Raw genomic sequence first — 12,903 nt, 5'->3', positions numbered from 1 at the left:
GACAACCATCTACTGTAAGAACTACTTTGTGCGGCATACGAACAATGCGCAAAACTTCCTTTTTCTTCAGGTGAAAACGAGTATAGGTGCAAATGTGGCCTATTCGTGGTGCTGCCCAACTTCCGAGCCTGGGGAGTGCCTTTGCACCGGGGAATCGGCAGCAAACTTTTCGATCTACAGTCGACTGGCTGCATTATTGCGATTGAGGAGCTCCCCCTCGTGTGCCTGACAGGCATTATTGCGATTGAGGAGCTCCCCCTCGTGTGCCTGACAGTTACAATGTTAAAACTTTCGTCTGCTTTGCAGAACCAAAAAAAATTAAAGTTAAAAAAAAAAAGCAGTCAGGAGTCGTTTTGTGAATTCCGGCAACTCTCTCCTCCTCTATATTTCTCCATCCTTTCTAGTCGACATGTCGCACCATTACTCCTCCGTGCTTGTGTTCCGGTTTTGGTTTCGAGCAGTTGCGTTTTATGGCTTTGTTAAAAATATATGTGACCCTGTAGCAAAATATTGACCGTGCAGTCTCCTGACACCATGTTAAGTCGCCTGGCAAAAAATAAAAATAAATTTTTGGGGGGTGTCAGTGTCCTTTTTTAAGGACCGTTCACACACTTATATTTGGTTACGACCGAGTTCTTGCGATCTTTTACGACGAGATGCTGGCGCCATCTATGAGGCGACTCTGGAACTGCATTTCGCTAGAGCAAAAGTTCTGCGGCATTTGCAACGTCAAATGTGTGTACGATCTGTCAGAAATGGTCATTTATAACCCCATGAAAAGTTTTTCGAACCAAGAAAGAATATTATGCGAAAAAAGTAGGAAATATACGAAAATGCTAAAGGTTCCACGGCCACCCGACAGGTGGCACCAGTGTATTCTCTCGTCGTAAAAGATTCAGAGAGGTTTTAAGGCACTCGATCGTTAGGAGTCGCCAGTACGTGAGCCAGTCCTTAGAAGAGCCCAAGTGACAGCTGAAAAGTGACTAAAAACAGTAACATGTTCTACAAGGTAGAGATTCTCAAACCTTTCTACCGGCCGAGAAATTTCTGGTCCGACAGACTTTCTGCTGCCTGGACATCCATACAACCATGAAGGTAGGAAGAAGAGGAGACGACATACCAGCTCAAGCCAGCCAAGCGAGCAAATCCGGAGTGAAGCCGGAAGTAGCGGTCGCAGTTGGTGGAAACGCCCCCAAGGGTGACTAAAGAAACTGTTGCCGCCAAGTCAGCTCTCCTTTTTGTCTAATAAAGGGTATTCACAGGAGGAATACTTTTCAAAAAGGGATATGCAAGACGTCAGTGATCGGTGGAACCAGCGGGGCTCCCTCCCTGACTCAAGCATTCACACGAACAGCAGGGAGCTGAGAGGGATGTCAGTGTTATCCAACGCTTTCAGCAGTCACACTCTCGACAACAGGGCTCATTGTGCACCGATGAGAGTAGAAAAATGGAGGCGTACATGAAACGGTAATACGAGACTATGGCAGCAGCGCTGTCAGATGCAGAAGACGACGAACTGCTTCTTGCTAAGAGAAAGATGTTTCTTGAATGGGTGGATGCAACACAAAGGATGGAAAATCAAAAACCAGTTGTATGAGGAGCAGCTTGAGGATGGCATTGATGAATATCGAAGACTACTTCGGGTGCCTCGGACAACGTGCCTAACAGTGCAAGCCACAACAAGTGGGGGTGTGCGAATACCGAATAGTAGTTATCGAATCGAATACCAAATCGAATTAAGAAAAAAAAAATGAATATTGAATCGAACATTGAATAGTGATTTTCTTTGTAGGAATTTTTCAAAGTGTGCTGTAAATGAGATGATTATATGTGCAGAGTATGCGCCTGGTGCAAAATATGCGTCTCGTACAGAACAAAAGCTCAAATGTAAAGTTGTGGTGTGAAAAAAAAAGCAGTTGCTGATGAACGTTGGGCACTAAAGATACAATTTTATGGCACAAACATAATCGATCTACCCTAAGCATCACAAAAACCCAAAATTACGACCATGCATGCCTTCTTTTTTGTTAAAAGCACAACCTAAAACACCGCGGCATGTCCTTTTTTTTATATTTATATATTTTTTATATATATATAATATTGCGATATTTGGTCTCAATTTTAAGGGAAAAAAAACGCACCCGGGATTTTATTTTATATAAATAAACAAATAGCTGTTAAATCTGAGTAAACAGGCTCAAACAATATAATTTGAAGTAAGAAAAAAAAAACATGTGGCTAGGTGGCGCAAGTTACCGTCATAATTGCCGCTATGCGTCCATTCCTCCGTCCATCTATCCTGTTTCAGAGAGCCTAGATATAAAAGAGGGAGCAAGCAAAACTGAAACAACGAAGACGGCTCCCTGACGGCTCCTGCGTAGATTGGTCAACTCATAAGTGCGCATGTGTGTTGTGTAGTTGCGTGAAAACAAGGCGAGCAAACGAGAGAGCGACGACGCCTGCCTGATCGGCGCTTTCGTCTTTTTGTCACCAACTCGCAGTTCGTAATTCAAACGCGGCTATCGAACGGTTGGAAACCCTCTCAAATCTAAGCACACTATTTTTCCGTTCCGTTTTGTTCTGAATCAGAATTTGCGGCTAGCGGTTCTGAAAGAACGACGACAATTCGGCCGGTTTCATCGGCGCAGCTAACGTGGTTTTCTTTTCGTGATCTTGCAGTCCCCGATTTCTGTGAGTGTGGCAAGTGTTTTACATCGGTGCTTCAATTTGAAACGAGGGGCTTTACACATGAAATGAATTAGTCATGATGCGGAATTCCGGCCTCCCAACAATGCCTCTCTCGAAGCGGCGCAAACGGAATGTTTCGGTTGTGATTCAAGGTTAAATTGCTTCACGCTCATGAGTAAATCTGCGTGCTATAAAGTTTGTGGCGATAGTTACTTTTCTTTTTTCTAGCCTGAGCATTAGATTTTTGTGGAGTGGTAGGACCAACAGGTGTTTCTTGCATGGTCTGTCGAACATCACGGCGCTAACATCGGGAGAAAAAAATGACAGCCGTTTACAACTCTCTGTAACGCCGAATTAGAGCGCAGCTCTTGAGGAGGAGGAGGGAAGGGTACTGAGGGTCACGTGTTTTGGGGGAGGGGGGGGGGGGTCACGTGGCCCCGCGGAGAAATTTTTCCGCTAGATTTAGCGGGGAAATTTACCCATAATGCACCGCGCAGTTACGCCGATGGCGACGCCGCTCAAGCCGGAAACGGGCGCCTAAGAGCTGCGCTCTAAAAACAAATCTTTTGTCCACTCCGTGCCGAACGCGCGTCTCTGGCCGAATATATAGAATATTAGAGTTACCGAATACTAGGAATTCGATTCACGAATCGAATTATTCGGGGACTTTCTATTCGATTTGAATTTGTATATTCGAGTATTCACGCACCCCTAACAACAAGTTAGGCAATCCCGATGCCACCGCCGGCATCTCGCTGAGCAAACTCTGTAAAGTTGCCAGACACGCAAACAAAATACCACCAATTGTAAATGGATCCCAGCCAAGGCGGGAGCGTTTGTGCAGCCCGAGGAAAAGCTCCCCCATCGCCCTGGTATGCCTACGTCAGCGTGGCTCCGCACAAAAGCATCACATTGCTACCACGTGATGAGCATCCCGAGGAGCAAAGGGAGGGATTTCTCCCCCGTGTAAATACCCATACAGTGTCTTGTGGTTTTGGTCGTCGTTGGGGGCGTGTCCCTCCAAACCGGAAGTCTCCCCCGGCTTCACCCATAATGGTATCATGTCGCCTCCCAAAACTTTCGACCTCCATGTATACAACAAATTAATTATTTACTTTTAGACAAGCAAAGGAAACAAAAAAATGACCGCATCTCCACGCGGTGAATGATGTTGATTGGGGCGAAGCTCTGGTGGTGCATAGACGCTGAGCCGCAGCCGTGCCGAGCTTTTCGCTCGTTTTCATCCATGTCAGAGAAGAATGTGTGGTGTGGAACGTGGTTATATATGCATTTGAGCATTTGACCGCAGCGCCCTCTCCTGTATAGATGTAGAGCGGCTACATGCAACGTTTCATCCATGACATCCCCAGCTCTTGAGTTATTACCACATCTCAGAGCCCCCTACTCGTCCCGCAGTCGTGGCCGAGTGGTTAAGGCGATGGACTAGAAATCCAATGGGGTCTCCCCGCACAGGTTCGAATCCTGTTGACTACGCAAACATTTTTAAAGAAGACAGCTGGGATGGCAATCGATGTGAGCACGGACGCCGGACAAGGCTAGACCCTAAGGAGCTTCACCCCTAAAAAAAAGTCAGATATCACAAATTTTTTGTGGTCACTAAACGTTCCCCGTTCTGCACACCTATTTGCAAGATAAATTGAATAGAAAAAAGTCACAAATTCTCTCTCACCTCTAGTAGGCAGTCTCCTACAAGCCCCTGAAGCAGCCAGTGCCCGCGCCGTTCCAGCAGACGACAGGCGTTGTCTGCCGCATACATGGATGTGAAGTCGAACATGGCCACATCCGCCTGCCCGTAGTGGTTCACGGCAAACTCCAGGCTGGGCAAGGCGTAGCCCGTCGCAAAGTCCGCAGCGTCCCTGGCATACTCTGTCAGGGCGGCCCGGTCCACATTCTCCGGGGAGAGGAGGCTCGCGGTGTCGCTGTAGTCCTGCTCGAACGCCACAAAAGGTCACAATGTAGTCTTGTCAAAAGGTCATGTGGTAGTCCCGCCAGAAGGTCACAAACATTGTTTACAGCTTCTGTTAAGAGGTCATAGAGGCTCCTATGATCCTGCCTAAAGGCAACAAAAATTCCTCTATTACGCCTGCCAACTTGTGGACCTTCAAATTCGTATAACTCCCGCGGTTCCAGAGGGAGGGGAGGGGGGGGGGTTGTAAGAGGAAGGCAATTTTGAGGATCAATAATGGTTTTTATTTTGTCGGCAATTTTTCTGTTGCCGACTTCGCCTGCTTTAGAAAGTTTTCAGAAACACAAGCAACAGAGGCCGGACTGCTCGCCACAAACCTGGGCGAAACAGCGAGGCTGAGCCACGGCTGAACACGCCGAGCCAACGTGCGCCGCCAAACACACGAACAAAGGCTTTGAGCCTTGGATTGGTTTTGGATCCGTGGCCATTGGAGAGGAGTAGTTGAAACCACGAAGCTGCCGCGGACAGTACCTATCGCCCTCTTGTGTCAATGCAAGGTACCGCCAACAGCAATCTCTTTTTAGCATATTTTTGCAAAATTTGAAGCAAGATTTGTGAAATCGTAAAATTAGTCCCAATTCATACATTTTCCGGAAGATTCAGAAGAGCTGGCAGGTATGCGCTACGGACAGCCGAAAGGTCACAGTATAGTTTTGTCAAAAGGTTGCACTACAGTCCTGACAAAAGGTCGCAAAGGTCGCAAAAGTCACTAGAGTTATACGAAAAGGCAACAAAAGTCACTCTATCGTTTGACCCAAAGGTCGTTGTATAGTCCTGACAAAAGGTTGCACTGCTGTCTGCTGAGAGATCACTCTATGGTCCTCCCAAAAAGGACACTCTATAGCCCTGTCAGAAGGTCACAAAGTTTTGATTTCACTCGTATAAGAATAGCATTTTGTTATTGGCTATCTTTTTTTTTTTTTTTTGAGAGTGTGTGCCATGGGCATCAGGTACTACAAAATCGCCAAGTAAAGCGCAAGTTATGAACTCTGTGGCAGAGTTACGCTTTGCATGCAGCAGATTCAGGTCTGACTTCCGTGGGCGGCGGGCAATCTTTTTCAAGGATTTGACAACATTGACGACGGACGCCCTACATCACCAACTACAACATCAATGACTGACGTCACTTCCAGTAGTGGGAACAGCCCAATGCCCACAACAACTATCGTTGTCAAACCCATTACTGAAACCATAAGTAAAAATAGGAAACGGACCACATACCTTACCAGTATAATAAGAAAGGCGCTTTCATTGAGAAGAAACAATCAAAGTCCTTAGCTCGGCACCTTGCGTTTTAACATGCCTGTATCGCACTGAGAAACGTCTGCTTTATAACCATTGGACTCAAACTTTCCACGGTCCTGTAGGAAGGCCACTCCAGTAAAGATCGAGTCTTTTTCCAATGGCACCGACGGTGGAGCCGCAGCAAGCGCAACCCGGTTGTCGAAGCCCATCTCTCGAAAGTGCCGCGCATATTTTAGTCTGGCACTCCCTTTCAGTTTGCCTTCCTGCCACTATACTTTGCGTCACAAGTTCCACCTTACCACGAAAAAAGCCACATCTGCGCTTGGCCACCTGCAGTGCGAGCAGTGTCGTTATCGAGAGGAAGAGATTGAGTGCACTCACGTCGATGATGACTCCCCGGTCCAGCAAACTCTGCTTCTTGGCGGTCATCACAAAGTAGTGAGTGTCGTCCTTGTAGTACACTATGTTCTCCAGGTCAATGCCTGTGCTCTCTCTCATATCCTGCACAACAAAGAGAGCAACCGTTGCACTACCGATCACTCCTAGCTTTCATGCAACCCTGGTCTTGAACATAGGTGTGCTTGTCTCTGCAACTCTATTTCCTTAATGCAGAATGCATATTAATGAAAGCGAAGTTGGAACTTGTGTTCACTCGCCATACCGTTGTCTGCCAAATTTAGCGAGCTAACATCCCGCTGAATTTACTGGGATGCCACTATGACTAACATGGTTGATGCCACTTTGGGTCACGTGAATATGTGACCTTCGTCAGGTTACACCAGGTCCTCGTCAGGTCACGACGAGACTCCGTGGCACCAGAAAGTCTAGTTGTGGTGTCACGCCATGTCAGTTCACATGGTGTCGCGGTGTCCCGTGACACTGCGCAACGTGACGTGACATCGCGCAACATGACTTGACACTTTGATGTCACGCTACTCAGATACATGAAAAGACCGCCAATGCGTGCTGCATAAGGGACGTTTGGGCAGTAGATTAATGAAGCCCCTGGGTGATTCCACGAGAGATCGAACCTGCAGGTCCATTCAACATTTTTATTTTTTTCTGGTTTTTTCATATGTGATGTACACACAAATAAATCGCACGAGACTGAACTCTTTCTCTCGAAAACGCGTTTTCACTACGAGAAAAAAAATGTTTCAAGATTGTGTGACAGCCCTGCTCTCACCGCGAACTGCATTAGTTGCCACCTTTGCGGTCCTGTGGAAGGCAGGCAAAGAGTGGTAGGCCAAAAATGTTTCCTGTTTTATGTAACAGACTAAAGTTTAAGTCAACTGCATGCAATTATTTTGTCCTTTATGAATTAAAAAAAATATATATATAAAAAATTTAAAACTTTAACCAGGTGCAACAAATACACTAATTTTCAGGCCTTCTACCTTAATATGTATGGCATTAGCGACTTTGAAAACTAGAAATAATAAAGGCCAGGGCATCTAAATTATACCTGCAAAATATGAACTTCCAATAAAAATAGAAACATAAAAAAAAAATATTTTGAAAGAACACATTTAAAAAAAAATATCCATAGTGAAAAAATAAAATAAAAAAAATACCCGGTCTCGATTTTATTAAAACTCTGGGTCTCCTTAGGCCAGGCAACAAGAATGTACAAAAACATGTTGCATCATTTGCTTAGTAAAAAAGTTCTGAGCGGTCAAAGTGGCGGTTGCGAGGCTGTTTCGACTCCGGCGTTTTTCGCTTCACCCTGCTAGGTTTTTTTTTTTATTTTTTTAAGGAGAAGTAATTTTTTTTTGCCACAAATAAGAAATTTGTGTGTTGTAGCTTGCTGTAATAAAAGCATATTTCCAGATTTTTTTTTACCTTTGTTTTTCTTGTGGTGTTTACGTGCACTCATGAAAGTTTACACTCCTTAATCGACACAAAAAACTCTGAGTGACCTATGTGCTGCGCGCATTGAGTGCACAACGGCGACGTCTGTCGCCTCTCCCGTTGCTTCGTCTGCGCTGCCAAACCAACTGAAGCCCGAAGGTTTCGCAATGCTGTTGCGACCGTGGAGATCCCCGCTGACGACCAACACCAGCGGCCACGAACCAGGCAGAGTCAAAGTTCACGTGCAATGAACCTCTGTATCTGTGCCTTTCCTGGGCATACACGCACAAACACATAAACGTCCAGATGACATCACTGACACGCCGACACCAACTCTGCCACCGCGCATTTGAAAAGAGTCTAGCTGAACTGTCGCGCCCAGAGTTTTCTTCAAGGGGACAAGCCGTCATATTTAGGTCGTTGTTACGTTTTTAGACGCAAGGAAAGAAGCGCATGAACAATGTTCTGTTCATGCAGGGGTTAGGCTGAAGTCTGCTCGAGTTTCGTTTATTCGATTATTAGAACTGTAGAGAATAGAGGCACCACGCCTTGTGTACAAAGGTACGGGGCACTTATGTTACGGAGGAGCCAAGGCGGATGTGTACGTTAACCCCACGGCAAACGTGAGTTCAAATATCTTACTAGCTCCTGAGAGCGACAGCGACCGGGAACCACATATACCGCGTGGCAAACGTGAATGAATCTCCTCCTTGGCTTCGCCTTAACATAAGCGCCCTGTAGCCTTGTACCTGAGACGCTGTTGTTTTATTTCCTACAGTTTTAATAAATGAGACATGCAAAGTCCAAGCGCGATTAAGGAGCGTAAACTTTCACGAGTGCACACGAGTGCACGTAAACAACCACAAGAAAAAAAATTTTAAAAATCTGGAAATTTGTTTTTTATTACAGCAAGCTAAACACATAAATTTCTTATTTGCGACAAAAAAAAATTTGCTTTTCCTAAAAAAAAAAAAAAAAAGAGAAAAAAAACTTGGCGGGGTGCAGCGGAAAAACGCAGGAGTCGAGGCGCCTCGCAACCGTCACTTTGACCGCTCAGAACTAGGGGTGTCGTGAACAGGCCGAGGTTCGAGTTCGACCTGGTTCGACTTTTTCGAACTTTTCGTGGAAATTTCAACGAACCTTGTATTGAGGTTCGACTCGTGTGCGCATGCGCGACAGGCTGGCCAGTTGGCTTCGGATTGGATTGTAATGGCTAATGGATGAATTAAGGGCACCGCTGGTTGGTTATTTCAGTTAATACAGTACAAAAAAAATTAAGTTATTAAAGTCTTTAGTGAATAGAAGTGGTTTCTTTTAATTCCAACTGTTCATAAAATAAAATAACCATTTGCATAAAAATAAATTCTCCAAACCTAGACATGCATCTATTAAGGTCTGGCCACACTGACCGCAAAGTCGAACCGGTCGAATCTGGTGAAAAGTTTCGAAGGTTCGTCGAACCGGTTCGACCCACTCGAACCCCGAAAGTTCGACCTAAAAATCCGGTTCGACAAAAGTTCGCGACACCCCTAATCAGAACTTTTGTACCAAGCAAATGATGCAACATGTTTTGAACATCATTGTTGCCAGGCCTAAGGAGAGTTGTGCCCCAGAGTTTTAATATATGTATTCGAGAAAAAGTTTTTTTTTTTTTTTTTTTAATATATTGTAATATCCCGAGTCATCGCCCATCCCCGAGCCATCGCCCACCCCATTTTTTAGGCCAATATCGATTTCCGAAAAAACACCGAGTCATCGCCCACCCCTTCAAATACACCAGCGCGGACTCTGCGATCCGCGAACACTCATCCTACCCGAATGACGCGGCCGCGGACCTTACAGTTGGAGGACGTCCGTGACAAAGTAAAACGAAGGAGGGAAAGACACTTCTTTTTGTTTACGCATTTTCTCCGTGAGCGACCCCAAAGTGGTCGTGTATCCGTGCGAAAGGAAAACGATGGAGATAACAAAATAAGAGTTCGTTAACGTAACCGCGGAGTGTTAGGTCAAAGTCTGTCTTCGCCGAAGTAAGGTCATTGCGAACCCGCTCCTTCTTCCCGCCCGTCGCGACCGCGGTTGTGCAATATTTTAGGCAAAGCCAAAGCGTAAATAAAGCTTTGCTGGAACGTCCTACACAGACGTTTGCAGAGCGTCCCAACCGTGCATTGATAGCCCGCCGTGCACGGACGCACGTATGTACGCACCAAACAAGAAAGTTGCGCAAGAGCTTGCAATTGACAAGGCGCCCGACTTGGCCCGACGCCAAAGTATTTGCCAACGCGACCGCCGGCTTTCCCGCTTTCCCAGCATTGCTCTTGGTCGCTTCTTTGGTCCGCTCGCTCGCTCGCTCGTTGCGCCTGGTCGGTTTTTCTATTTTCTTGTAGACTTTTCTTTCTTTCTTTTTTAACTAACTAGGAGAACATAATGGTCACATTCTTTCACGGAACAAACGTTCGTGCTATATGCAGATCGGCGGTGTTTCTAGCGCGTATGCAAGCATCGAACTTTGCTATAGTAAAATATTCTTTCGTGAGCATTTTTTCTATAAAACAATGAAACTAAATCGAGTTTTGAGTTTGATGTATCTCTTGTGCATCAGCGCTAGATACGCAGAGAAAAATAGGCGGTTTTTCTGCTTTTTTTCAAGTGTTTGTGCTCACCCACCGAGACATGGCCCACCCCACTTTTTTAAAGAATTTCAGGCGGTAGGGGGGTGGGCGATGACTCGGGATATTACGGTAGGTATTTTTTTGAAAATGTGTTTTTTTCAAAATGTATATTTTTCTATGTTTCTTTTTTTATTGGAAGTTCATATTTTACAGGTATAATTTAGATGCCCTGGCCTATATTATGTATAGTTTTCAGAGTCGCTAATGCCATACATATTGAGGTGGAAGGCCTGAAAGTTGGTGTATTTGTTGTTATGATGAATGAAAAGTTATGAATTTTTTAATATATTTTTTAATTCATAAAGGACATAATAATTGCACGCAGTTGACGAAAACTTTGGTGTACTACATGAAACCGGAAACATTTTTGGCCTACCACTCGTTGCCTGCCTTCCACAAAACCGGAAATCTGGCAACTAATGCAGAGTCCGCGGTGAGAGCAGGGCTGTCACACAATCTTGAAACATTTTTTTTCTCGTAGTGAAAACGCGTTTCACGAAAAAAAGTTCAGTTTCGTACGATTCATTTGTGAGTACATCAGATATTAAAAAAAACAGAAAAAATAAAAATGTTTAGTGGACCTGCAGGTTTGATCTCTCGTGGAATCACACCCCTTAATTTTTGCTCTCGTTTTTTTCAGCCGACAAACACAAAAGAAAAGAAGAAACAAAGCCAGTTACGGAGACGCGACAGGCAAGCACGTCGGCCCTCACCTGGAAGAACTTCTGGTTGAAGATGAAGGCCACCCCACTGATCTCCTGCACCCGAGCCTCCTCCAGGGTATGCCTGTTCATGAAGTTGGCCGTGATGGCGATGGCCAGCTTGCCACGGAACTCCTTGCGGTTGAAACCTGCAACCGGAAGAAGAAGCCCTCCGTCTCCTCGCCGAAAGGGCTTGTTTCTCAAGTTTTACGTAATGTAAACTTCCGTTTTTATGTTCGGAACCAAAGTTCAAGAGATGGTCCAATAGTGCCAAAACCACCAATTTTTGTTTCACACCCATGGCCCAGCCTACTCACCAGCTGGAAAACTGGCCAGTGTTCCTCCTCTGGCAAACTAGATACATTTTTTTCACCCAGTAGGAGACCAACATCAGCCAATCCGAAAGCCTGACTGATTCAATTCTCCCGTTCCAGCAGACAATACGAAACGCAGCGATTCGAAAACATTCAACGAGTATTCTTGGGCAGGGGAAACATGGCCATTTCAACCCCGATTTCACAACTAATCATTTTTCTGGTACACGTTTCACTACTCGTTAATGTGATGCATGCTACCACACACTTGTACAGGAGTTTGCAAACCTCGAGATTTCGAGGAAGCCATATTTGCTCTAAACGGTTCTGGCAGTGATGCAGTAAAGCAGTGTAGAAGCCTACAGACGTCGTAAACAATAATGCACATAATACTAGGGAATGTTTAGCTCGTAACTATGCATCAATAGACGGCCCAGATCCGAAAAGAAAAATAGTGCTTAAGTTGGAAGAATTCATACTTAGGGGCAGTGGCACCAAAGAAAATTTGGCTCAGGGGCTCTATGGGTGTACTCTGGGAAGCCCCTCGGTTCCTAGGAACCCATTTTGAGAATCCATGCACTAATACTTCAGGCTCGACATAACTGTGGGTGGTTGTTCGTGCTAAAACGAAGTAGGGACCCCACCCTCGACGACATAGGGAGCCTCCTAAACTGGAGACGGCACTCACCTTTGAGCGTGTTGCGTTTTCCGTCGGCTCCAATGAGCACGTCGAATTCGTACTGGGATGCCGGGTGGTCTGCTGGAAGCACCTGTGCCCTCCAGCCTATCCCTGCACACAGAAGCACACTCCCCTTGGTCGGTTCTATATGGACGGGCAGGCCGAAACTTTTGCGGTAAAACCAAGAAAAAAAACCTGAGAGACTTTTGTACCGTAAAGACTTGGGATAGTTACTGACACTGATCGCATAAAGGGATGCTGAACCAAAATTCAAATTTCGCAAAATAAGGCCGCAGAAGCATTGAGCGGGACGCTACAAACTCCAAAACATCACTTATACATCGATATCTCAAACGGATGGCCGCATTTTTGGAAAAAAAGGGCGCGATCAAGAGAGAACTGTGACATCCCGATCTCCCTGGAATAGTTGAGAATGAGGGGAAGCCAACCTCACTTCTCTCCTTCTCACTTCGGTTCATCAGCTCGATGGGACGAAGCGAGAAGAGGGAATGAGAATCGTGACGTGACTTGTCTCTTCAGCTTCGTAGGCCGTGTTCAATCGCGCACTTTTTCAAAAATGCGGCCACCCATTAGAGACATCCCTGTATGAGTGACGTTTTTGTATTTTGCAGCATCCCGCCTATCGCTCCAGCCTCGTTTTCTGAGCTCCAAATTTTGGTTCAGCATCTCCTTAAGAAATGCAGGACATAGATTTTATGTTCATACGTCTCGTGTCACGGTGCATTCTTTGGCGTTCCGCAATGTCACA

The 12,903-nt window shown here is 45.6% G+C and overlaps 1 protein-coding gene across 1 annotated transcript in view; it reads right to left on the bottom strand.

Annotated features, from left to right (window-relative positions):
* LOC8027932 (F-actin-monooxygenase MICAL3) overlaps window positions 1-12,903 on the bottom strand; it is a 104,503-nt gene that overhangs the window by 78,761 nt on the left and 12,839 nt on the right. Inside the window, exons 5-8 of the mRNA XM_042293178.1 lie at window positions 12,144-12,245; window positions 11,154-11,290; window positions 6,302-6,421; window positions 4,379-4,636 (exon numbers count right to left, since the gene is read on the bottom strand). Of these exons, the coding sequence (XP_042149112.1) occupies window positions 4,379-4,636; window positions 6,302-6,421; window positions 11,154-11,290; window positions 12,144-12,245 (617 nt within the window). The remainder of the gene's footprint in view (window positions 1-4,378; window positions 4,637-6,301; window positions 6,422-11,153; window positions 11,291-12,143; window positions 12,246-12,903) is intronic.

The sequence above is a fragment of the Ixodes scapularis genome, unplaced genomic scaffold (assembly GCF_016920785.2).
Source record: "Ixodes scapularis isolate PalLabHiFi unplaced genomic scaffold, ASM1692078v2 PGA_scaffold4__175_contigs__length_147842914, whole genome shotgun sequence".
Classification (NCBI taxonomy): Eukaryota; Metazoa; Arthropoda; class Arachnida; order Ixodida; family Ixodidae; genus Ixodes; species Ixodes scapularis.
Note: the sequence above shows the minus strand (reverse complement) of the source record. Positions and strands in the feature narration are given on the sequence as shown.